The sequence below is a fragment of the Lycium ferocissimum genome, chromosome 5 (assembly GCF_029784015.1).
Source record: "Lycium ferocissimum isolate CSIRO_LF1 chromosome 5, AGI_CSIRO_Lferr_CH_V1, whole genome shotgun sequence".
NCBI lineage: Eukaryota > Viridiplantae > Streptophyta > Magnoliopsida > Solanales > Solanaceae > Lycium > Lycium ferocissimum.
In genome coordinates, this window is record NC_081346.1 from 24,437,716 (window position 1) to 24,462,341 (window position 24,626).

At 33.4% G+C, this 24,626-nt stretch overlaps 2 protein-coding genes across 2 annotated transcripts; one reads left to right on the forward strand and one right to left on the reverse strand.

The window, feature by feature from the left end:
* The first annotated feature begins 9,886 nt into the window (after nucleotides 1–9,886).
* Nucleotides 9,887–15,521, forward strand: LOC132056562 (probable CoA ligase CCL9). The gene is made up of 4 exons (XM_059448825.1): nucleotides 9,887–10,220; nucleotides 10,674–11,721; nucleotides 13,333–13,436; nucleotides 14,434–15,521. The coding sequence occupies exons 1-4, from the start codon at nucleotides 10,020–10,022 to the stop codon at nucleotides 14,650–14,652; spliced, it is 1,572 nt and encodes a 523-aa protein (XP_059304808.1). The 5' UTR covers nucleotides 9,887–10,019; the 3' UTR covers nucleotides 14,653–15,521.
* Nucleotides 15,522–16,342: 821 nt separating this feature from the next.
* Nucleotides 16,343–19,717, reverse strand: LOC132056563 (tubulin beta-1 chain). Its single transcript, XM_059448826.1, has 3 exons — nucleotides 19,242–19,717; nucleotides 18,197–18,466; nucleotides 16,343–17,287 (listed from the first exon to the last, which is right to left on the reverse strand). The coding sequence occupies exons 1-3, from the start codon at nucleotides 19,633–19,635 to the stop codon at nucleotides 16,608–16,610; spliced, it is 1,344 nt and encodes a 447-aa protein (XP_059304809.1). The 5' UTR covers nucleotides 19,636–19,717; the 3' UTR covers nucleotides 16,343–16,607.
* Nucleotides 19,718–24,626: the final 4,909 nt, after the last annotated feature.

Sequence of the window (24,626 nt, forward strand, 5' to 3'; positions counted from 1 at the left end):
ACTCCATATAGACATAATTTACATTGATTTTTCCTTTTACTAAAATGCTGGCAATAATTGTTCGAGATTTGCCCTTAATTGTTCGCTCCATGGTCCATGTCCAAATCTATCATTTTTTTGCCTAGAAAGTGCCTTTCTGTATTTTAAATTTTCTCATATTCATGGGCCTTTAAATTATTTCTGTCATTTGGCTCTTTTTAATTTTACCTTCTGATTGCAACTAGGCTTTCCTCGCTAGAATTACGTAGGTTTTCCAGTTCGAACCCCGCTCAATCAGTAAATTAAAAAAAAATTTGTAAAGATATGGTTTGTCAAAGGTATATTTTGACCCGGTGATACTTTTGTTAAGGAATTACAAATTTTATGTCGATCTGCATACTCATGCCTTATAAGGATTGATATAAGTATGCCGGTCCGTATAATTTTCTGATAATTCCTTCACAAAGCATGCCGCGTGCATACTTTTAATCGGGAAACTTTCTGAGAAAAGGGACTTATAAATTTGTGAAGGAATTATCAGTTATAAGGGACCAAGAGATACTTTATGCCAAATCATTTACAAGGCATATATAGTCGGTACCTAAGATAACTTTCTTTGTATCCTTCACAAAGCATACGGCTGTAAAAGTATTACTTTAAAATGGACAAACTTTATGCTCTGACGCATAAACTTGTGAGAATTATCAGTTAAGTGCCGGACCGTATACTTACGTTGCCCGCCATAAGGCATAAGATGCCGGTCCCATAATCTGCAATTCTCTCACAAACGTATGCCACAGGCATAGCGACCAGAACTCTGCCTTTAATTTTTTTAAATTTTTGACCGCGTTGTTAAACTGAACTCATTAAAGTTTTAAATTTTAAGGCAAAATTTAAAGATTGTTAAATATGAAAGAAAATACATCCACCCCTAAAAGAAGGCATTTATTTGGTATTAACAGCGAAAATATTTTCTTGGTCATGATCGTGGAGCAACTTATGTGAAATGGCAATAATTGTCCCTCATTACTTGGAGCCCGTTTGGATTGGTAATAAGCTTTTTTTTTTTTGAGTGTTTTGGGTGATCCGTTTTAAAGTTATTTTGTCTTAAAATAGCCATGAAAAAAATAATTAGTAGTTTGAGCAAGCTTATCTGAAGTTGGTAAGATCGAACCACACGAGAAGGCAAATAGACCGATTCACCAGCTGACCCTTTGCAATTCCTCAAACGCCAACTGCTCCAAAATTTTCAATACGGATGAAGATGAATGTACTTATCTTCTCAAGACCCATAGCCAAATGGATAACTTCTAGCAAAGAATGAATGCTTATGAGTGATGTTGTCCGAAACTTATTATTTTACCAATGTTTTTCGATATACACTCTTTGTAATAAATTTGTATAAACATATTGTGTCAAAACCTAAACAAAATTCCCAGGCACAAAAAATGTAAAGCAGCTTATAAGAAGAAAAAAAAATTCGATTACCCTAACTTATTATTTTTTTTTTTTTGTTCGTTTCTCACTTTATAATGTTGGCTCTTGGAAACAAATTCAATTGTGCGTTTCATTAATGGAACCGCGTTGCCTGGATTGTGACAGCTAAAAACCGCAAGCGTGCAAAGTCATTAGGTCGCAATCTTTATCAGATAAGGTTAAGATACTAGGCACTGGCCAAACTGTTCAATATTTGTCGACCAAACGTTTTATATAGGATCAGAGGGATCTGGCTCCCCTCCAGTGAGCCTTCTGTCCAGTTCCTCCAGTTGCCCTCTGGATTTTTGACACCTGGTACTTACTAAATCAATTGGTTAATATTTGTTCTATCAATCCAATCATTCACACAAACTAATCAGCCCCTTTTATGTTTTCCCTCCCAAGTCCCAATCTGCATCTAAATGAGCGGTAATTACATAGAGAGATCCCTGGCCTGCTGCTGCAACATTGATGCACGGAGCAAACTGGGCTGCAATATGATCACTACCTTCCCATATTCATTTTATTGTTGCAGAGAAGAATCTTGATTTGCTGAAGATTTAGAAACTTAAATGTTTTAGAATGACAAAAGAATTGTTTCAAACATATTAAAGAATTGTTTCAAACAGATTGTTCAGAAGTAGTTTTCTTTTCGGAATAAAATGGGCTATAGTTTTGTTTGAGCTTTGCTGCTATTTCCATGACCGTTACTAGTCTATAAATATGTACTTCAAGGGGTACTTCAAGTGAGGATTATCAAGCTCTTTCACAAATAATCCGGCAGAGCTGCGTTTCTCCAATCTCATAAATAATCTCCATTAGTTTTTAATTGAAGATTGAAAGTTCTGTTGTTCACATCGTAGGAAGTTTAGCAGCCGTCGTTCACTAGATTAATTGGGAGGGAAAACATAAAAGGGGCTGATTATTTTGTGTGAGTGATTGGATTGATAGAATGAATATTAGCCAATTGATTTAGTAAGTGTCAGGTGTCCAAAATCCAGAGGACAACTGGAGGAACTGGACAGAAGGCAAAACGGATGGGAGTCAGATCCGGATCAGATATAAGATGGAAAATTCAAAGTTTCCCTATTTTAAGAAAGTTCAAAGAAATATAAATAGTTCACATGAAATAATAGTGCACAAAAGGATATTGATCTTTAAGGACTACTATTAAAAAGGCTTCAAAGTCTTATTTCGGTGGCAGTACTAGAGGCACCTAATAGAAGTTAAAAGAGTAACAGACACTACTGCTTCACACGTTCAAATTTTAGTGAGACAAAAAAAAAATTAGGTGATTTTTTCTTATCTATTTAAATTTTGGTGAACTGAGTTATCCAACACCTATACTGATGGGGGAAAAAAATATTCTAATGGAATTAATTAATTGTTGAAACTTTTATTTAAATACAAATTATTTACAAAGAGTTTTATAGAGAAAGATGTCTTTTAGTAAAAGGATGTGTCTTTTATTAAAAGAGTATGTTGATTATTAAATATTTTGTCTATTTAAACCAATTCAATGTTACTTTTTTTTTTTTTTTTTTTTTTTTTGGAAAAGTAACTTTCTTTCTCCCAAATATCTTTTCTCTTCTACAAAAATCTTACTCTTGACAATCAGAAAAGTTTTTGCTTTCCTAAGATGGATTTTTGCAGTTTTCGTTGGTGTAAATTTCCAAAGCGTCATGTCTATCCACTAAAGCTATTTACGCACATTCTCATAGCAATCTCGCGTAGGAGATTGAGCAAATATCGCTTTTAGAAAAGTGTTTTGTACATGTTCCAAACCTTAATAATTCTGTGTTCTTCCTTGGTAATTTACAAGCCCTTATTTTTGTGTTCCTGAATCATATTTTCCAACAGCTGATCTGGACAATCATTATCGTAGAAAAACATACACTATTAGTGAAACGAGCCAGGGCTAATAGTTCAATGAAGAGGTGTTGACCCTTCAGATTGCTTGAAGCCAGTTTAACATGGATGGCTTTGTAGGTGGATTTTATCATGCATGGATTTCTTACGATTCTTCGTCTAATGCCAAGTGGCTGGTGAAAGAGGCCAAGTTTGATTTTGGGTCTCAATAAAGAGAACTTCTATGAACCAAACTTTAATTTTCTCCTTACATGACCTTCTAGTAATTTTCCAATCTTGCATGTCCCCTCTTTCCTTACCCAAATTGCTTCGGTCCAAATTGCTTCACAGCTCCCCTCATACGTTGACCCCACATATTGTCTAATCCAATGCGGCAACCTCCCAACGTCGGTCGACATCTCAAATCAATAGTTTAAATAAATACTAAGAAGAATACAAAATCAGAAAGAAACAGGAAAAAATTGATTTGAGTTATTTTGTTTATATCGGATCAAATAGATGTTACCTCCAGTTTTTCTTATCTTTAATTATCTTAATATAGTCCAGGAGGAAGGGCCTTTTTTATTGTTGAATTAAAAAGAATATCTAGTTGTGTTGTTTGAAAAAGTTGATCCCCCCACTACGAGTTAGTAAGTGAAGGAGTATGGCATTTTTGGTTCAACTAGTTTAGATGTTCGCGCTTTTGCGCGTGACCAAAGCTCATACTTCATTTGACAACAAACACTAAAGAAAAAATTTAGATTTACCTACAAACTTCATAGTTAATCCGTCACTAAATTAAATAATCCAACAAGAATTTTTTTACCTAACAAAAAAAAAATCATCGTTAATCCGTCAAAAGATAGAAAATTATAAAGAAATAGCAACATTATAATAGACGAATTGTCTTCATCTGCCTTATTATGTAAAAGCACTCCTGTGAAAACTATTACTCCATTATTTTTAAATAATCGCCAACAAGAATTTGGTTCTTTTTACAACTTGATATCGATAAATGACTAGGATGTGTCTTTAGGATTAATGAATCTTTTATGTGTTTTCTTAAAACGTATATATATATAACACCTAGCCAATTGAACCTTTCGAATCGCTATTTTGTTTTTTTAAGAACCAAAAAGATTTTCGAAAATTATAAAGTGTTAATACTATAAACATTATAATAGAAGTAGGGCTGGGTATAAATACCGAAAACCGAACCGAACCGAACTAGTTTGGTTCGGTGTTAGGTGTCTACCTTCAAAAAATCGAAACCGAAATAGCCGAACCGAAGTTTGGTAAAACCGAACTGAAGAACCGAAAGCCCACCAAAATTTAGATTTACATTATTCTGACGACATCTTATCTACCACTGTTCAACGTTGATAATGGCGATGAATATTTATGTTTTTTCCCATTTTTATCTCGCAATTTTTCAAAAAAACCTTATTTAAGTAGTCTTAATTTTTTGCTAATTTGTATCCCTAATTTTAAAAACTGAATTATATTTTTGTGAAAATAATAAATATGACTTATATACATTAATTTAAATAATTAAGCAAGAAAAATGTCATTGAATGGAACTTTTATGGGGATTATATATTATCTTTTTAAGTGTTTTCTTAATTATTCTTACTAACTGTACGTATGAAACACCATAAGTAATCCTATATATCATGGTCACAAAAAAAAAAAAAAAAAAAAAGATGGTTTTTGTCTCGTGTATCCCAAAAGTTTGTTTGATTTAATTATATTAAATTTACAAGAAATTTGAAAATTGTTTTTTGTCAAATATATATTTTGAGAATATGAATTACATATGTGAATGGAATCGCTTCTAATAACAGTGGAAAAAAAATGTCAACTTCAAAAATCGAAACCGAAAAAGAGCTATCCAAAAATTATTAGAATACTATCCAAATTTCTATTTGAGAATTATATATGTCGGTGTTGATGTTTATCCACCTTCAAAAAATCGAAACCGAAATAGCCGATAAAATAACCGAAGTTTGATAAAACATTTTTTTTGAAAAAAAATTTTGAGAAAAAAACCATAGAAACATTTTTTAAAAGCTTGGCTAAACACTAATTGCTTATCAAAAGTGATTCAATGAGATTTGAAAAGTACTTTTAAAAAAGTATTTTTTAAACATTCTGACGACATCTTATCTACCACTATTCAACGTTGATAATGGCGATGAACTTTTATGTCATACTTTAAAAGCAAAAGTATATTTCTTTCGTGTAGCATTTAATAAGTTTGAAAAAAATTATTTCAAAAACGTCTACTAACCTACATATTATAGTCTCCCAATGAAATAAGATATCTTTAATGGCAATAGTATCAATTATGGTAGGTTCTTGGGTCTCTAAGAGATCCGTAAATTTTGCATCTTAAACAATTTTAAATGGAAAGTGAATACAAAAAGCCCATTTTCCACCTTGAATTGGTCAAATATACGGACTTTCTTACTTTTCGTGGAGGATTAGATTCAAGAATCGGGGGTCCGTGGTACAGACTGATATTGCCCATCACCATTTAGCTATTGCAATTCTTTTACTCCACTAGTTGTCGGAGATGTAAGGATTGATACATAAAATAACTTTTTATTTAATTGATAATCATATAAAGCAGACGATATTTTAGCCATTTGCATCAAGCTCAAACTTCCTTCCTGCATGCGCGCCCCCCCAGAAGCACACACTTTGATCCCTTTGAATTCCATATTCGAAGTTGCGATCGGATCTATTCATTAAAAAGAATCGATTCAATACATTTCTTATGTACCCATAGGTACTATATTGGATTTGAATCAGATTTCGGATCAATCTATATTCGAGTGACCGCCTCCATTATGTTGTTGCTAGCAAATACCACTATTTTTTGTTTTGGATCTTCCAAATCATTCCCGCGGAGATCCGGACCATTTTTTTCTGATCCTTCGAGAAAAAGATTCATTCTCTTCATAAAAAATAGGAGGTAGAACCAATAAAGATTTCTTTTTCGATTCATCCCTGGCCTCATTCAAGAATTTCTTTTCATTGTTGAATCTCTCTTTGATTAATCAATGTGTGATATTCCGAATCCTCATTACTAATGGAATCCAAATGATCTCTGGATTGATCAGAAGATCCTTTCAGTTGGCTAGAATCCGTTACTTGAACGAAACTAGATCTTGTGGAATCATATTGATTACTAGCCTGTTTGGCCAGGCTTCTAAAAACAACTTATTTTAAAAAGTAATTTTCAAAAAAGTACTTTTGGCTAAAAGCAATTTATGTTTGGTCAATTAATTTAAAAAGTACTTTTGAGCAGCAATTAGTGTTTGGCCAAGCTTTTAAAAAGTGCTTCTATGTGTATTTTTCTCAAAAGTACTTTTCAAAAAAGACTTTAAGCAAAAGCTATTTTTTTAGCTTAAAAATGCTTCATTGCTCCCTAAAAACACTTATTTTCTCCCAAAAGCTTGGTCAAACACCTCACTTTTTTTAAAATAAGCACTTATTGAAAAAAGAAGTACTTTTGGGGAAAAAATAAGCTTGGCCAAACAGGCTATACGACTCCTTAAAGAGGGGGAAAAAAAAAAGGACTCCTTATTTAGTTGGTTTGAAGTATTAAATATGGGAGATAATTAAATATCTATTTAATTTAGTTTTTAGCTATGTGTGTTGCACGTGTCAAGAATTAAGAATTTTATATAAAAATATAAATTATGTAAAATAGCAATAGACATTAAAATATATACAATATTCATTTAAATGACAAAATGATATTACTACATTGACTTGGTCATTGAATTACACGTGATAAGTATTTAAATTTTCTTCTCTTTGTCTTTAAACATGTAATTTCGAGCTATAATTTTCATTAATGATATTACATACCTAAGAATTTATTTTAATTTTTTAAACATTCAACAAATGAATTTTTATATTTGTATTTAAACCTTTGTATTTTTGGTCAAAATTCTTTGATTGTTTAGATATTTATAACACTTTTAAGCATTGATTACCTAATTTTATTTCTCTCTTCTTTTCTTCCTACAATTAGAAAAGCATTTGTCATTCCCTGCCAACTTATAATCCTTCGCTATCCTTTTATTATGGTGTCTATAATATTCTTGAATTATGGAGAAAATGTCTTGAGATCTATAAATTTTAATTAGGTGGATAGAGTTTATAAGAAATATAAAAAGATACGTCTAAGTAAAAGTCTCATAATTATTTTTTTATATGAATTTATTTTGATTCATGTCTTTCTTTTAAGATTTAAGAAATAGGCTTAGAAGCATTATTTCTTTAGAACTCTATATTTGATGTCGTTCTATTTATTTATTATAATATAATAACCAATAACCTAAGTTGTCTTTCAAATGGAATTAAATTTTGCTTGTTTCGAGAATATGCCATGGGGGTTAGGGGAAAGCTTATTTGGTTTTACTTTTATTTTGCTTTCAATTGGTTTATTTCTTATAATTGAAAGTAACAATTATTGTGTGAGATCAAATTATCTGATAATGGGAAGGCAGAGTCCTTTACTAACTTAAACTTTAAAAATAAACTAAGTATACTTTGCTTTAGGATTCCATCTTTTAGTGGAACTCAACGTGCAATATATATTTTTTTTTTTAAAAAAGAAGAAGAAAATATTAATTAGTACAATTTTATTAAAAGGGACTCCTATAACATTTATTTTTATTAGTTTATAGATTCAAGATAAAACATGAATGGAGTCGATCGACAACATATTATATATATATATATATATATATATATAAAATGAGACGACTACCATATCAGTGTTGGCAAAGGAGGCCGACATCCAAGCAAAGCCGTAGCCACTGAAGCTGAATGCCTACAAGCACATTCAATAAGATAATCTTGAAAGGACTCCTAATTTAGACAAGACGGATCTTATAATATAGTAACTTTTGTATTTGTGCAGTTTTACGAATGTATGTGTTTTTTCTTCTGCATCCCTTATAGAGTAGAATACATAAAAAATTCAATTAATATTTCTAAGGCCCTTTCGTTTTTAATATAATATAGATTAAAAGATATTCTATATTAATGTCTTTCTATTGCTTCTTCTCTCATCCGGCTTTCAACTTTGAACCATAATTTAAATCCACACACAAATTAGGAAAATGAAAGAATTCATTAGTATCCAAGGATATCTTTGGGGAAACTAAAAAAACAAGAAAACACTATGGATTGAATAATTCAAATGACTTTCAAGTTATATACACCAAGTAAATTTTCTTAAAGTGTGTAGCTTATATATAATCTTAAAAATAAAACATGTTACGTACTATAATAGGTAAAATAATCTAACAATATAAAAATTTCGTAACTAATAACGTATATAACTTAAATTGTGAATAGTTTGAACTTTTGAGTTGAATAGCATTTTTTAATTTAATCATTAAAATTTCGAACTGACTATAGTTGTAATAATTCTTAATGGCAAAAAGAACAACTACTAGAGTTGCAATAATTCTCAATGGCAAAAAGAACAACTACTATCGCTTGAATCGCGCCGTGTTCGAGTTATGGGATGTCATCGAAGGGATCTTCTACTTTTTCTACGTTAATTTATGTGATGCATTTTGTCAAGTCTTTCTTATAAACGATACTTATATTTTTGTATTAAAAAATAATTTAATTATAAACTTTTCTTATTATATAAATCAGGGCCTAAACACTTGTATGAGATCCTAATAATGTTACGGCATGCTCAATTTTCTAAACTTAGCTATGTTAGGCTCCTTTAACCACTATTATATATGTATCTAGCTATGTGATGAGTATGATACACACTAGCTATTGTCACACATCACATGTGGATTGGTGGATTTTTTAAAATTGGTGTTGTCACGCATGCACCCATTTTTAACAATTCATTTTCATGGTTAGAGATTGTGATTTAACAATTCAATTGTTTTTTTCTAATTCATTCAAAAATATCGCATAAAGTGAGATGTGAAATATGAATTATAAACACACATCAAAATAAATATATAAATATCCGTTCTCCAAGTAATTTTTTTTTATTTTGTGTGTGTGGATCAATTAGTCCGCACTAAATTCCAGACAACAAACGAAACAAAATGATTCGATGTGATGGGAGGAACTGCCCATAAATTGGGTTTTAAAACTCTTTTATTTTTTCTTAAACTTTGTGTGAAGTAAAATAGTGATGCCTAAATTGGGACGGAGGGAGTAACAGTTTTCCGAGCAAAATATTTTTTGGTGTGGGAGCAATTTGTTCTCTTCCCACTCTAAATTCCAGACAACAAAGCAAGGCAAACCGATTCGATATGATGGTAACAAAAATCCAGTTCATCCTTACAAGATAACTTCCATGAAGAAAGTAAACAAAAAATGAGGCGCGTTAAAAAAGCCACGTAATCCTAGATGAGAGGATTGAGGAGTGTGCCATTCAGTCCTCCCCCAAAAAAGGTCAAAACAACTGCCACTTGTCATGCCACCTCCCTTAGTCTCACCTACACCCACCCCAACATAAAAGGTTTTTGCTGATACTTCCTTCCAACTTCCCATACCTCATATCACCGCCTCCACTCTATATATACCTTTACCACCCATTTCATTCTTCACCACCATTTCAATCTTCTCTACTATTCTTTCATTTCATTAAAAAAAAAATTGTGATCATCTTCTAAGATAAATAAATAATATCATTTGTTATTCTGTTATTCGGTATGGAGAATTTGACGCTCACTGGATTCTTGAAACATGTTGCTGAAAAATTCCCATCTCATCGTGCGATTTCTACTTCAGGAAAGTTTGATATCAGTCATGCACGCCTTCAAGAACTCGTTGAAAGTGCCGCTGCTCAGCTTTTATCTGCCGGTGTTAATCACGGTGATGTCGTTGCTCTCACCTTCCCCAATACCATTGAGGTTTGATTTCTTTTCCCTTTCCCTTTATTTTTATCTTACGTTACGTCCAGAAACGTCACGAAATCTGAAAGAAAAATGAAAACAGGGTTTTTTTTTTACGTTAATTGGAAAAATAAAGCGGAGGTTTTGTTTTAGTTTTGTGATATAATCAAGATTTGATTTTTCAAGAGATAATGATCAAAAACACATTTCTAACTATCATTTTTTCGCGAGTTCAAACTCCGTCTATAAGTTGTTCCTTTTCATAAAAACTGACAGGAGGTGTGTTTTAATATGATGATGGTGATAATTCAAATAGAAAAAGAAAGCAACTTATAATTGGATATGAAACTCCCCAAAAAGCGGAAAAGTAATAGTTACGTGCGGTTTTACCAGGCCAGGCGAATTTCGTCAGTTTTGAAGATTTTCCTAATTAAAGTTAGTACTAATTTTCTATTGAATTCTGTTTTACAGTTCGTGATCATGTTTTTGGCTGTTATTCGAGTTCGAGCCACAGCAGCGCCACTGAATTCAGCGTACATGGCAGAGGAATTCGAGTTCTATTTATCCGATTCTGAATCGAAACTCTTAATAACTTCAAAAGAAGGAAATGAAGCTGCTCAAACAGCAGCTTCAAAGCTCAAAATCCCTCATATTACTGTAACTCTGCCTCAACCCGAATCTGATATTGCTTTCACCCCTGCTTCACCCGAACCGAACGTTGAATCGGTGTCCAAAATCGTTAACGAGCCATCGGATATCGGGCTTTTCCTTCATACATCAGGTACGACGAGCCGACCGAAGGGTGTTCCTCTGTCTCAGCTTAATTTGGTATCTTCAGTGAACAACATCAAATCCGTGTATAAGCTTAAGGACTCGGATTCAACGGTGATTGTATTACCGTTATTTCACGTTCACGGGTTGATTGCCGGATTACTGAGCTCACTCGGGGCCGGAGCATCCGTGACACTTCCAGCTTCGGGGAGATTTTCAGCTTCAACTTTTTGGTCAGACATGAAAAAATACAATGCAACATGGTACACAGCTGTGCCTACAATTCACCAGATTCTATTGGATCGCCACCTCAGCAAACCCGAACCTGAGTACCCGAAGCTCAGGTTCATTCGGAGCTGCAGTGCAGCACTGGCTCCATCCGTGATGGCCCGGTTAGAGGAAGCGTTCGGGGCTCCTGTTTTGGAGGCGTATGCGATGACAGAGGCGACCCATTTGATGGCTTCGAATCCGTTACCCGAGGATGGCCCGCATATACCCGGGTCAGTTGGGAAACCCGTGGGTCAAGAGATGGCTATATTGAATGAGAATGGTGTGGTACTAGGGGCTAATGCTAAGGGGGAGGTTTGTATTAGGGGTCCAAATGTGACTAAAGGGTACAAGAATAATCCTGAGGCTAATAAATCAGCTTTCCAGTTTGGTTGGTTTCATACTGGAGATGTGGGGTATTTAGATTCTGATGGATACTTGCATTTGGTTGGCCGAATCAAGGAGTTGATCAACCGTGGAGGTAACTTACTCCTACACTTTCATTATTAGTTATCTATCTGTCCCTATTCCTCATGAAATGCATGATAACAATCACATGAAAGTAGGTTTATGGAAACAATTTTGCTTGGATTTAAGCTACATATACCAACTGTATATAGAGTCTGTTTGGATTAGCTGATAAACATTACATGCTGAAAATATTAATAGTTACTTGAAATTGATTTTATAAATAAGCAGTTACATATTTAGATGAATGACAGAAATAAAATAGAGATAGAACTAAAAGTTGTCTTATAGAAAGAGTATTTCGAAGATTATAGAAGATATTAGGGATAAGATTATAAAAGTTCGGTCAAATAAAAAATGCTTAAAAGTTTTAAAATCATATGTCAAGTATGATCGTCTTGTGACTGTTGGTTGGTTTTAGCTTATAAGCGCTTCTGGTGTTTACCAAACACACTGATAAAACAAAATGTTTATAAGTTTGATCCGTTTATAAACTTAGTAAAACACCCTCATGAATTTTATTCTATATGTGCAATCTAACCGGTTCTAATAAATTAACTGAGGTTTGAGTATACTCTTATTTTTTCCGGTTATCTTTAGGCTTGTTATTAAAAGAAGCCCGTTAATCAAACTTAACATGACAGTGTAAAAAAATTATACGTTATTGGTGTACAAGTTTTTAAATTCTTTTACTTTTGCAAATTGGTGGTAGTTAATGGCGGAGACATAGCTTTTCTTGGATATAATCCCTCCATCCCAAAAAGATTTGTCTCATTTTTCTTATGAATTTGTTTAAAAAAGATTAGCACATTTCTATATTTAAAAATAATTTAATTTGATGAGATGATTTACAATCATACAAATATTTAAGACTTGTTTTGGATCACACATTTCAAAATTCTTCATTTATTTTTTAAACTTTGTGTCAAGTCAAACTAAGGCAATTTTTTAGGACGGCGAGTATGTTATGTGGACTGTAAATATACACCATTTTATCATCTTGATTTGTTATGAAGCCAAGTTGGTGGGCCCAGTATGCATAACTGAATCAAACTTGGCTTGATAGTTCGTGGGTGAGATGTTACTTTACGTAACCAGCAGGCCACTTTTAGGTTCGTGATTTTGACTGCTATTTTTTATTCAAAAAAGCCTTACTTAGGTTATTCCGTCGGCCATTGTCTTGAAAATGTGTTAACAAGTTCCGTCGGCCATAGTCTTGAAAATGTGTTAACAAAGTAGACTTTAACGCCTTCTACGATGTGACAGCACAAAATATCAGCTTTTAAAATGTTGAAAAGCACAAGCTGTCAATGTAACTATTCTTAAATCTCTTGAGTGATTTTGTTTCTAGCTTATTACCACCTGAGTTCCAAGTTAATAATAGTTGACGTCTGATTGAAAGGCTAGGCTTTTTCAATATTATTGTTGAAGACATCCAAATCTTTGTATTCTGATATTTTCTTAATAATATGGCATAATTAATAGTTGATTTTATGAAAGTAGTACTAGATCCTGAGCTGATGAATGTGAGGGTTGAAGCAGCTCTGCTAAGATAGTAATATTTGAAGCAGCTAATGCACTATTATTCGTTATTTATAATCGTTTTCCCATCTTATAATTTCAGGGGAGAAAATATCACCTATTGAAGTGGACGCAGTACTAGTTTCTCATCCGGAAATTGCTGAGGCAGTCTCTTTTGGAGTTCCTGATGACAAGTATGGTGAAGAGGTAAGAGAAAAACTCCAATTTTTTGTTTAATTGGCCCACTTTGCATTAATGGGAAGTGGAGATTTCCATTTGTTTGTTTCAGTCCTAGTTGATTGCACGTAAAGAGTGATATGGACATGTAAATATTCATCTGTTACTGTTAGACGTCTATTTCTCTTTAATTTGCATTTATCCTATTCCATGTGATGTGAGCCCTGTTTTCTATTTTAGTGCCATTGTGCAGAAAGCTTAATTGCCAATAAATTAATTAGGTAGTGCATTTTGGCAAACCACGTAAGGTAGCTCTTAACTGCAAAGACAGTTGAGAGTTGAGACACATCAGCTAAACTCTATCCCTTCCAAATGCGTCTATTAATACATAGTTACTCTTGTGAAGACAATTATATGGTTTTATAAGCGGAAAGAAATGGTTCACAGTCTATAGTGGCTGAGCCAGTCAAGATATTCGCTAAGGTGGTTCAAAATATGAAAAAGTAAACACAAGTACTTCTTAAGGTTTCATTATTGTTACAGAAGTCTATATGACTATTAAGGAAACAAAACAAGAAAAGGTTCAACGTCTACTATGTATACATAAAAAGTAATTTTAACCATATATAACCAGTGTAATTTTCAGCCGAAAGAACCCTCTTTGACCCTTCCTCCCTCCGCCCCAGAGTCTATACCCCTTGGTTTATCCTTTGTATTGTCTCTAAAGCCATAGTATGTTGCAGTGGATTTAAATGTCATTGATCCTGAGTTGAAAGAATAGGTGTTGAAATGTATATCTAAGTTATTTGTATTTTTAGCACATATATATAGGGTTCTTGATCCTGAAATACTGAATTAGTGAATTGAACCCACAAACCCGTGGTATGATCTTCGACCAATTTATGGCTGTGTTTATGGTTTGTTCAACGTTTCATATATTGTAGTTCATTTCGTGTTATTCCAATCGTTCATTTCGTGTTATTCTCATCGTATGGATGACTAAATCAGATGTTTTCATATTTGACAGATAAACTGTGCAGTTATTCCAAGAGAAGGGTCAAACATTGATGAGGCAGAGGTGCTGAGATTTTGCAAGAAAAATCTGGCAGCCTTTAAGGTCCCAAAGAAGGTCTTCATGACTGATTCTCTTCCAAAGACTGCCTCTGGCAAAATTCAACGACGACTTGTTGCAGAGCACTTCCTTGCACAGATTTCAACTGCTAAAGTCCCCAAATTTGGAGCGTAGAAAAATTGTTGGCTATATACGGTCCTTACTCCTATTAACAATAAAATATGTTTTTCGATATTAGTTACGTAAATACTTGGTCAAGAAATCTGGACACGAGAATAAATCAGTGCCTCTAGATTTTCAGTAATGGCACAAGTGTGTTCTCTAGGAATCTTATCAGGATGTCGTTTGGCTAGATATTTTGGATTTTATATGACATTCTGATGTCTTTAGATTATTTTGTATAACAAGTAGGTTATTGTTAAGTATTTCAAGGTTCTCCTTGGTTTGTAGCAATACCTTTGACAACTGAATGAAACTGCAGTTGATAAGACCTTTATTTAATTAGTTCAGTTTTCTAATGTACTGCAGATTTGATTGTGTCCATGTTGTACTCCTCATGAAACATGTTATCAACTTATCAGCAGAGATTACTAGGGTGAATATTATTCTTGCTGCAAATCTCTTATAATTCTCTTGAAGTGGAGTGGAGTTGGATGATAAAAGAAATCAATCTACCAAGTGAAGAACCCACAAGAGATAGGTTTCGTCGAAGGACTTGGTTTTCTAGTTCCAAATTTACTATGGTTCAGTTGGCAAAAAGAAAAGATGGAAAAACAAGCAAAAGCTATCTAGACGCTAACATGACTCCATGAGCAACAACGTAAGGCACGACCTCTCATTCCAAAGAAAGATAATCCAGTTTAAAGGGAAGAATTTTAATATATTTTAGTGCTTTACAGGCACTCTATTTCAATCGTATTGCAATGTGTCATGTGCATGCCTTCTTTTAAGTTACTAACCTTAATGTGCACAAGTATTTGTCATTATCTTTTAGGTAACTTGGTTATGTAAAAAGTCTTTACATTATAAAAGTTTAAAACAAACTCACCTTGCCTGATTAGCCACGACCAACCATACTTGGCCAAGCCAAGTAAACGCGTGACCTAGTGGCCAAGAACTCTTGGGGAACACAAATTGCAGCGATCGTCGAGTATCTTATTTTTTAACAAAACGGAATGCGACTTGTACAAGATTGTCATTCATAGTTGAGCCCCCGTGAATCGAAACCATAACACTATGGAGGACACGAAAATACTTTCAAATGAGCGTTCCCCTTTTCACGAAATATTGCTACACACAGAATGCAAGAGTAGATTTCACAATTAATAGGACTGTTGAGTTACATCAGCAGAATACTGACAAAGAATCAATCTTACCCACCCAAATACCCATACAAAACAATGTTTCAGACCCTTAACAAGAAATCTGGAACTGTTAGTGCAGACTTAGGGGTCGTTTGGTATGATGGATAAGCAAAAATAGTCCTGGGATAAAAATTTAGTACCATCTTATCTCACGTTTGGTTGGGATAAAATCACGGGATAACTAATCCCGAGATTAGTTATCCCGGTGTTAAGAGTGTTATTTATCTCACATAGAGGGTGGAATAACAATCCCGAGATTAGTTATCCCGGGATAACTTGTTCCCCAACCAAACGAGCCCTTAATGATATGACGATAGGTAATAAATCTCACCAAATAAAACTAGCAAATCTCTCAGCCTAATCATCTAGGTAACACCAGCTCAGCTGCGTAAAGCAATATGTCGTTCTAGTTGGGCGAACGTCTCTAAGAAAACCACAAACTGATGGCCGGGCTTGACAACTATCTTAGTCACACCAAAAACATAATGCAGTCTCCAGACTTTGTACAACTAACATTTCATATTCTTTTGAACTGAGCCACACTTCCCTCAAGACAAAATATTGGTACTAATACAATTCAAAGAGCTAGATTTTAGTGATAGGTATGTGAAGCAACACCAACTATAACTACAAGGGATTGAGGAACTGTCCCACCATGATGTCAAACGCAAAACAAAAATCCAAACTCGGTCTAAACATGATTTAAAAGAATGAACAGTGCTACGACTGCATAACAGCACTCAAATTCTCCATGAACTGAACTAGTTAAGCTTCTTGACCTTCTTCCTCCTCGTCTTCATAGTCATAACCTTCCTCCTCAGCTGATGCATCTTGATACTGTTGGTACTCAGAAACTAGATCGTTCATGTTGCTTTCAGCCTCCGTAAACTCCATCTCATCCATACCTTCTCCAGTGTACCAGTGCAAGAAAGCCTTTCTTCGAAACATTGCTGTAAACTGCTCGCTGACCCTACGGAACATCTCCTGAATTGAGGTGGAATTGCCAATAAAAGTTGAGGCCATCTTCAGTCCAGTTGGAGGGATGTCACAGACGGTAGACTTCACATTGTTTGGAATCCACTCCACAAAATAGGAAGAGTTCTTGTTCTGTACATTAATCATTTGCTCATCAACTTCCTTGGTGCTCATTTTTCCCCGGAACATTGCTGAAGCAGTCAGATAACGACCATGACGAGGATCAGCAGCACACATCATGTTCTTTGCATCCCACATCTGCTGTGTGAGCTCGGGAACAGTCAGGGCTCTGTATTGCTGTGACCCACGAGAAGTGAGTGGAGCAAATCCAACCATGAAGAAATGCAATCGAGGGAATGGGATGAGGTTGACAGCAAGCTTGCGGAGATCAGAATTGAGCTGACCAGGGAATCGGAGGCAGCAAGTTACACCACTCATGGTGGCAGAAATCAGATGATTAAGGTCTCCAACTGAGGCAAACATCATCAGTCAGTACATTAATCTAAAAATGTTCACATAATAATACAATCATATAAAAAGGGCAAATCCAACAGAATGTCAAGTCCCAGATAGAAACAACCTGTGAGTACGAACCGAGAAAGACAAATGATAAGCACAAAGATGCAGAGTTCACACTACCATAAGTCTATAATCATATGCAATGAAATATGGTTTCGTCTACATCGTGCAATCTTTCACTCAGTTGCTGAGCAGCTGAATGAGTTCATCAGTTAAATGGAAAATGTTACTTTCACAAGCTTCCTTTTTCTTCTTTTTTCTTTTATTAATTGGTATAAAACCATTCTTATTCATAAGTGCCACATCACATAACAACTGTTCCAGATAAATAAATTTCAGTAAGCCAAATAATTCTCCAATAAACTTAATTTATGGTTGGTTTAAACCCAAATATCAGACCCTAACCACTTCATCTTACTACCACCATCCGGAAGTAAGTTAACTTGCACATCATAATCCCATCCACCCCCAGAGTTTCCTCTGACTGACCTTATAAAATTAAGAAAATTTCATAAAAGAAGGAAGTAATATTCTAATCACAAGCATACATATCAACTGAATCAACACTCCACATCTTTTTTTGATAAGGTTTACTGAATAGCCGCTCTAATCTAACATACAGATGAATGAGAAGCTCAGGAACAACTAGGATATATATAGCAGACATAAAAAAACAAGAGACAAGGCAGTGCATGAAATACAAGAACCAAAATAGGTCATTTCATTTCATGCTGTCATTTTCAATGTAAACAATAGGTCATTTAATAACTAAAGGTAGTGCATGAAATACAAGAACCAAAATATCACAAACTGTAAAGTTGCATCAGAAAAACTATTGCTGATCAAAGAAGACAACTTACAGCTTGGGGTAGTAAGTTTGAGAGTTCGGAAGCAAATGTCATAAAGAGCTTCATTGTCCAAGACCATACACTCATCTGCATTCTCAACAAGCTGGTGAACAGAGAGAGTAGCATTATAGGGCTCAACAACAGTGTCTGAAACTTTCGGGGAAGGGAATACAGAGAAAGTAAGCATCATTCTGTCTGGGTACTCTTCCCTGATCTTAGATATCAGGAGAGTTCCCATTCCTGATCCAGTTCCACCTCCCAAAGAGTGACAAACCTGAAAACCTGAAATAAAAAACAGATTCCACGTTCATAGGCTTTACAAAACAGACAATTTACTTGGATGCAATGCCATTTACCACACATAATCAACAAAACTATAGCAAGCTCAAACTTCATTTCTCTCTTAGAGGCCTAACAAACATTTGTTCAAACAGGGAAATGAATACATCAGTCTCTAAACATCTAAACCCTAAATTGCACTATTTTACAAAATAAACATTAGTTCCTGCTTTCATGCAACATGCACATGCACACAGTCACAGACACTTGCATACAATGCCCGATCACCGTCGTCGGAGTACCACGAGTTACAAAATAAGTTACTTTTTATAGAATCAAAAAGTGTTACCGCTACGCGAAAAGTTTAGAAAGTAAACACAAGGACGCGAGAATTTAAGAGACAGAGTGAACTCTGTACAGATATACTGAAGTCTATGTTAAGACCTAAGGGGTCATTCGGTTGTTGGTTAGAGTTATATGTATGTATTCGTATGTACGGATTGATGACACAGGGTTTTAGTTATTTCATATTCTACCCTACATAAATTAAATAAAAATTCCTTTATAATTTATACATGTATTAGTTATGCACAATTATAAGCTGTAACCAGACACGTGACTTGATGTACGTGAATTTTATACATAACAACTAAAATGCTACAATGAAACACAATACTACATCAATAATTTACTTCCTAATCAGTAACCAAGTGACCCTTAAATTCAAGCAGCAAATCCTAGCATATATAACACGAATAGCAACATCCAATTAAATTACCTTGTAAGCAATCACTGTTCTCAGCTTCCTTCCTTACAACATCAAGAACCGAATCAATAAGTTCCGCTCCCTCAGTATAATGTCCTTTAGCCCAGTTATTACCAGCACCTGACTGACCAAACACGAAGTTGTCCGGTCGGAATATCTGACCGTAAGGACCTGATCTAACACTGTCCATAGTTCCTGGTTCCAAATCCATGAGTACCGCGCGTGGAACAAACCTTCCACAACTTGCTTCGTTGTAGTAAACATTCACGCGCTCTAATTGAAGGTCATTGTCACCTTTGTACCTTCCTGTTGAATCAATGCCGTGTTCGGCACATATAACTTCCCAGAATTTGGCTCCGATTTGGTTCCCACATTGACCTGCCTGAATGTGTAATATCTCACGCATTTTTTTTGCTTTGTTAGTATTTCCTTTGTTTTTAGTATGGGGGTTACTGTGGAAGTGAGAAATTGGGTTTGGTAAAATGGAAGAAAGAGGAGTTGGGGTTTTATATTGAAGAGGTGGTGCAAAAAAACGGAGTTTGTTTGCCGTTACAACTTGACGGCAACTATTATTTTCTTTCGGAGGGGATTTTGAATTTTGAATTTTGAATTTTGAAAAGTTTATAAAAGGCTGAATACATTAACAAGACGACAATTCTTTAAGCTTGTAAATTTTAGTTGGATACTCGAAGTAATTAGGCCTTCTTTAATTAAGCATCAGAATATATGAAAAAATATTCCTGTCAGACATTTTCTACTCATATTTGTTAAAAGTTTACATCACGCAGATAAATTAATTAACATAAAATATGCCTCATTATTTACATATAATTGAAACATACATGAAGTTTACGGCTTATTGAGATTAAAATGTATAATTAAAGAAAGTGATATATTTAAATTGTTAATTTATTTATGCAACGGGTGGTAGAAAACAAACGCAAAAACTTTTAAAAGCTTTTGAGTTAGAAGTGTTTAATATTATCATATTTTCGAGTGTCTAAATAAAATTTACCATCAAATTATATAGGCACTCCCTCTGTTCCAAAATAAGTGTCACGTTAGTAAAAAAAATTATCTCAAAATAAGTATCAGCTTAGAATTATATCGCTAATATTAAAAAAGTAATCCTCTTCAAAAATTGCTCAATTTAAAAAAAAAATATATATTACTATTATATATAAGAGGGAATGTGAGGACTTTTGTATATAAAAATAATTCAATTTTTTAAAAACTTTTAATTAATTACTTTTATGTCAATAATTTTATTTATTTAAGTCAATTTTTTTGTTTTTTGTTTTAAAGTCTACTTTTCAAATATATGAGTGCGGGACTTTTTAGTCCTTACAATAATTTTCAAATTTTTTAAAACTTTTTAATTAATTACTTTTAGGTTCTAATCTTATTATTTATGTCAATTTTTTTGTTTTTGTTTTTAAAATCTACTTTTAGTTAACGAACAAGAGATTTTAAAGATTTCCTATCTTTGATTTTGTCTTTATTGTTCGATTATATAGCATTTGAGCCCAATTAATCCGGATAATTGAAAATCATTTGTCGTATTATCGGGGAGGCACTTTCCTCCAAAGATTTTTTTCCATATCCATGTTCGAACTCCTAATCCCTAATTAAAGAGGAGCAACAACAAGCAAGAATATCGCACGAAGTTAAATTATGTATTTGTCTTAAAAGTTCATTAACTATGTATAGATTATTTATTTAGAACTAAATAACTTGAGGGAAAATTATGATACATAAGTTATGTCAAATTCGATTCCAAATTTGATTTGAATTAAATAATTTCATCAAAATGGAAGTTAAAATATTAAAGGAGCGGAATGAAAATTTTGTTTTTATATAACTAAACATGGGAATTCTACAATGCGATAGATATATGGTTGTTGTTGTTGTTGTTAAACTTGTACTAACACAAATTATATTTTTTAGATTAAAATATAATTAATTAAAAAGTTTTATATTGGGTTAGATTACAAAAGTCATTTTGTTCTCTCTTATATATATATATAACAAAATAGGTGTGTTTAGTAAATTCAACATTATATCTATTGATTTGAAACGTTGATTAGGAGTGTATTTTATAAAAGTTATAAAATGTGGAGAAAGTTGGGATGTTATAATCACGCCAGTTTGACGTGTGTGAGTGACACGCGCTTTTTCACATGGGAAAAGCGGAAGGTTCTAGTTGTTGTGCGTGCACGTGAAGCGTGGGAAAGGAGGCATGTGATTACAGGAGAGAAGTCATGTGAAAACACTAATAAAACAGCTGGATGAAACAATTTATGGTTAACTAATTGTTGAAAAAAGATAAACGACCATGGATATCAACATTCCCAAGATTTCATCAATCTACTAATGGAATGAACGAGCCAGTAAAACCTTAATTGTTTCTGTTTATTTAATTTACTCCTCCATTTCAAATAATCTGTGGTTACTACAAATAATTCTCTCAAATTATTTGTTATTTTATAAGTTCAAAATGCGATTAATTATTTTTTCTTCATTTTTATCATTAATAGAATTTTATCATTAATAGAACTGAGACATAAATAGAGAAAACATTTAATTGAGAGATATTATAACTTAAATATAAATAAGGATAAAGTTAGTCAAATATCCCCTTATACTAATAACTACTCCGTGCCAAAAAAAATGTCTACTTCAAGGAGAAAAAATGCAACATATAATTTGAGAGTATCACAATATCTCAAACTTTAGCATGTTTTTACCTAAAATTGCATTGCATATTTTTCAAAGCAAATGTTAACAATCATAAATTTGATCTACTACATGTATAATTATCGCGACAGAAAGACAGTAAATTCCCCTTCTGACAATTTTATTTGATTAAACCTTAGCGTCATTTTCCACCTACTGATAAAACCTACGAGTATGTATCTTTTAGACAATGTTCGCGGCGTTTATGCTCTCATCCATTGTACATTTGTACTTAACTCAGATGGACTAGAAGATTCTTGAACATATATTTATGCCCAACATGAACTCATTATACAGAGCTTTAATTAGTAAATATAATGTTATTTCATATTTGTTAAATTTCGATTATATTAATCAGGTAATCAAGCCTCATCATATGAGCTAAGTGATCCAACACATTACATAATGTGGGCCTAATGTGACAATGGTTGGGACTTGGGAGCGGCATAGATTATGGAATATGGTAGATTTTCATTTATTCTTTATATTTTAGTGGGATCAACAATGATTTTCCATTTACTGTTACGCAATCAATCGTGTGATTTATCTGATGTGATGTTCAATCATCAATGGCATAACCAAATTTCACTCGTCGGATAGAGATAGTTAGAATCATGGTGTTCATATTGTGGACCTTTTTTTTTTTTTTTTTTTTTTTTTATCATTGGCATGTTATCCTTTTCACGTGTTGACAAAGTAAAATTCCAATTTGGTTCTAGAACATCGTTGGAACTAAAGCATGGCAGAAAGAGAAAGACGCTTCACAAGAAATAAGAATACTTTGTGATGGCCTCTGTAAGGTGAAGTGTGGGGAAACTGCCATTTTATAGAGCATATGGATGGACTGAAAAGTGGAACATCCCAAACGTGGTTTTTACTCTAAGAACTGCAAAAAGACATAGCATACTTTTTAGAGAGTGAGATGCCATGGAGTGATCAAGTGAAACCAGATGCATTAATCATCATACTTTGCGATGAAGCAACGTTTCTCTCAATTGCTGACCCCTTTTTGATCTTCTTGTGTCAACATTCTATCTACAAGTCATGTTGAAACTTGACATACGTACGTGTGGATGATTTTGGGATGATTCGGTTGGATATTTACGCTACAGTTCAAGTTATTTATTATCGATTTTAAAATGTATTAAAGTATTAATCCACCAATAAGATATCGGTTGGTTCGATATTAATTTAGCAGCTATTGGTTGATTTATTAGTTATTAAATTAATAATATCTTCACAAATGAATTTCTATTTTGGTTTACTATAAGTTAAGAAAAAAAATCCAATCAATAGAAGTGCCAACACCTAACAGAAGAAGAAATATAGGCTGTAATAATTATTGACCATCATGAATAAAATTAACATCCTACTTCTGCCATTTCTTTGACCTTTTGATGTCAAAATAGTGATTTCCAAATCAAAACTAATTGTATTTTACTCAATATTTCAAATTTGGATTCGAATAAAAACCTACTCCATTATTAATTTTAAGTGTAATAATGGTTTTTTTATCAATTGTTTATTAGAAAGTGTTAGACCAGCATGATCAAATCATACGATTTACCCCAATAGTCAAACTTCTGTTAGAGACGGTAAGTACAATGTCAATCCATCTTCATAAGAAATATCAGAGAACTTCTCTTTTCATGGCGGAAATTTTTCTAACATTTATGTGCTAGCGTAAAGTTCCTAAAGATGACTTTGTATGCTTAAAGATAACAACAACAAACCCAGTATGATCCCATAAGTGGGATCTGAGAAAGGTAGAATGTACGTAGACCTTATCTCTACCTTTGTGAGATAGAGAGGTTGTTTTCGGTACCTCGCACAATAATGTCTGAAAAGAGATAGTAAAAATAACAAGATACAGAAAAATATGTGACAACAGATAGTAATACACATCAAGAAATCAAAAACTATGTGATACTGATATACTACTACTAAAAGGAAGGAATAAACCTTTTTTGCAGTTGTATTATCAATACGACTCAATTTTGAACAACCCTAGTTGAAAGTGAATAAATTCACCAATATTATTTTTTAATAACTATGATTTCGGAGTCAAATTACATGCATCTCAATTATTTATTAAGCACTTTTCTTTCACTGGGAATTATGAATAGATACAACAATCAAGTGTACTTAATTTATTCTATGGCAAAGGGTCAAATTTGTCCCTAAACTATGGGAAATGAAATAGATTTATCCGACGTGAATAGTTGTAGTCAAATATGCCTCGTCGTTATTGAAATGGGCTAAATTTGTTCTTATTTTCAAACGATGATGCCATGTGTTTTGTAATTAATTAAGTATTAACTTTGTTTAGATGAAGGATTATTGTGAACCTGGGCATAGTTCATGAGAAAATTTGATCATTCTCCCTAATTATTACAAAGAAGGGAAAAGGGCCAAAATTACCCTAATTTAGATTTTTGTTCAAAATGCCTTTCCCATTACGTTTTTGGCTCAAAAATATTCTTCAACTAGCAAAATAGCTCAAAAGCTCTCTTCTTACTAATGGTTACTCAAGGAAAAATAGGCCAATTTTATCCTTGAACTATTCGAAAAGGGGCAGTTTTGTTGTTGTTCTTTTAAAAAACAATTTATTTTTTTTTGAGAGGGAGTGGGGGCTTGAATGTGTGAGACATATAATAACAA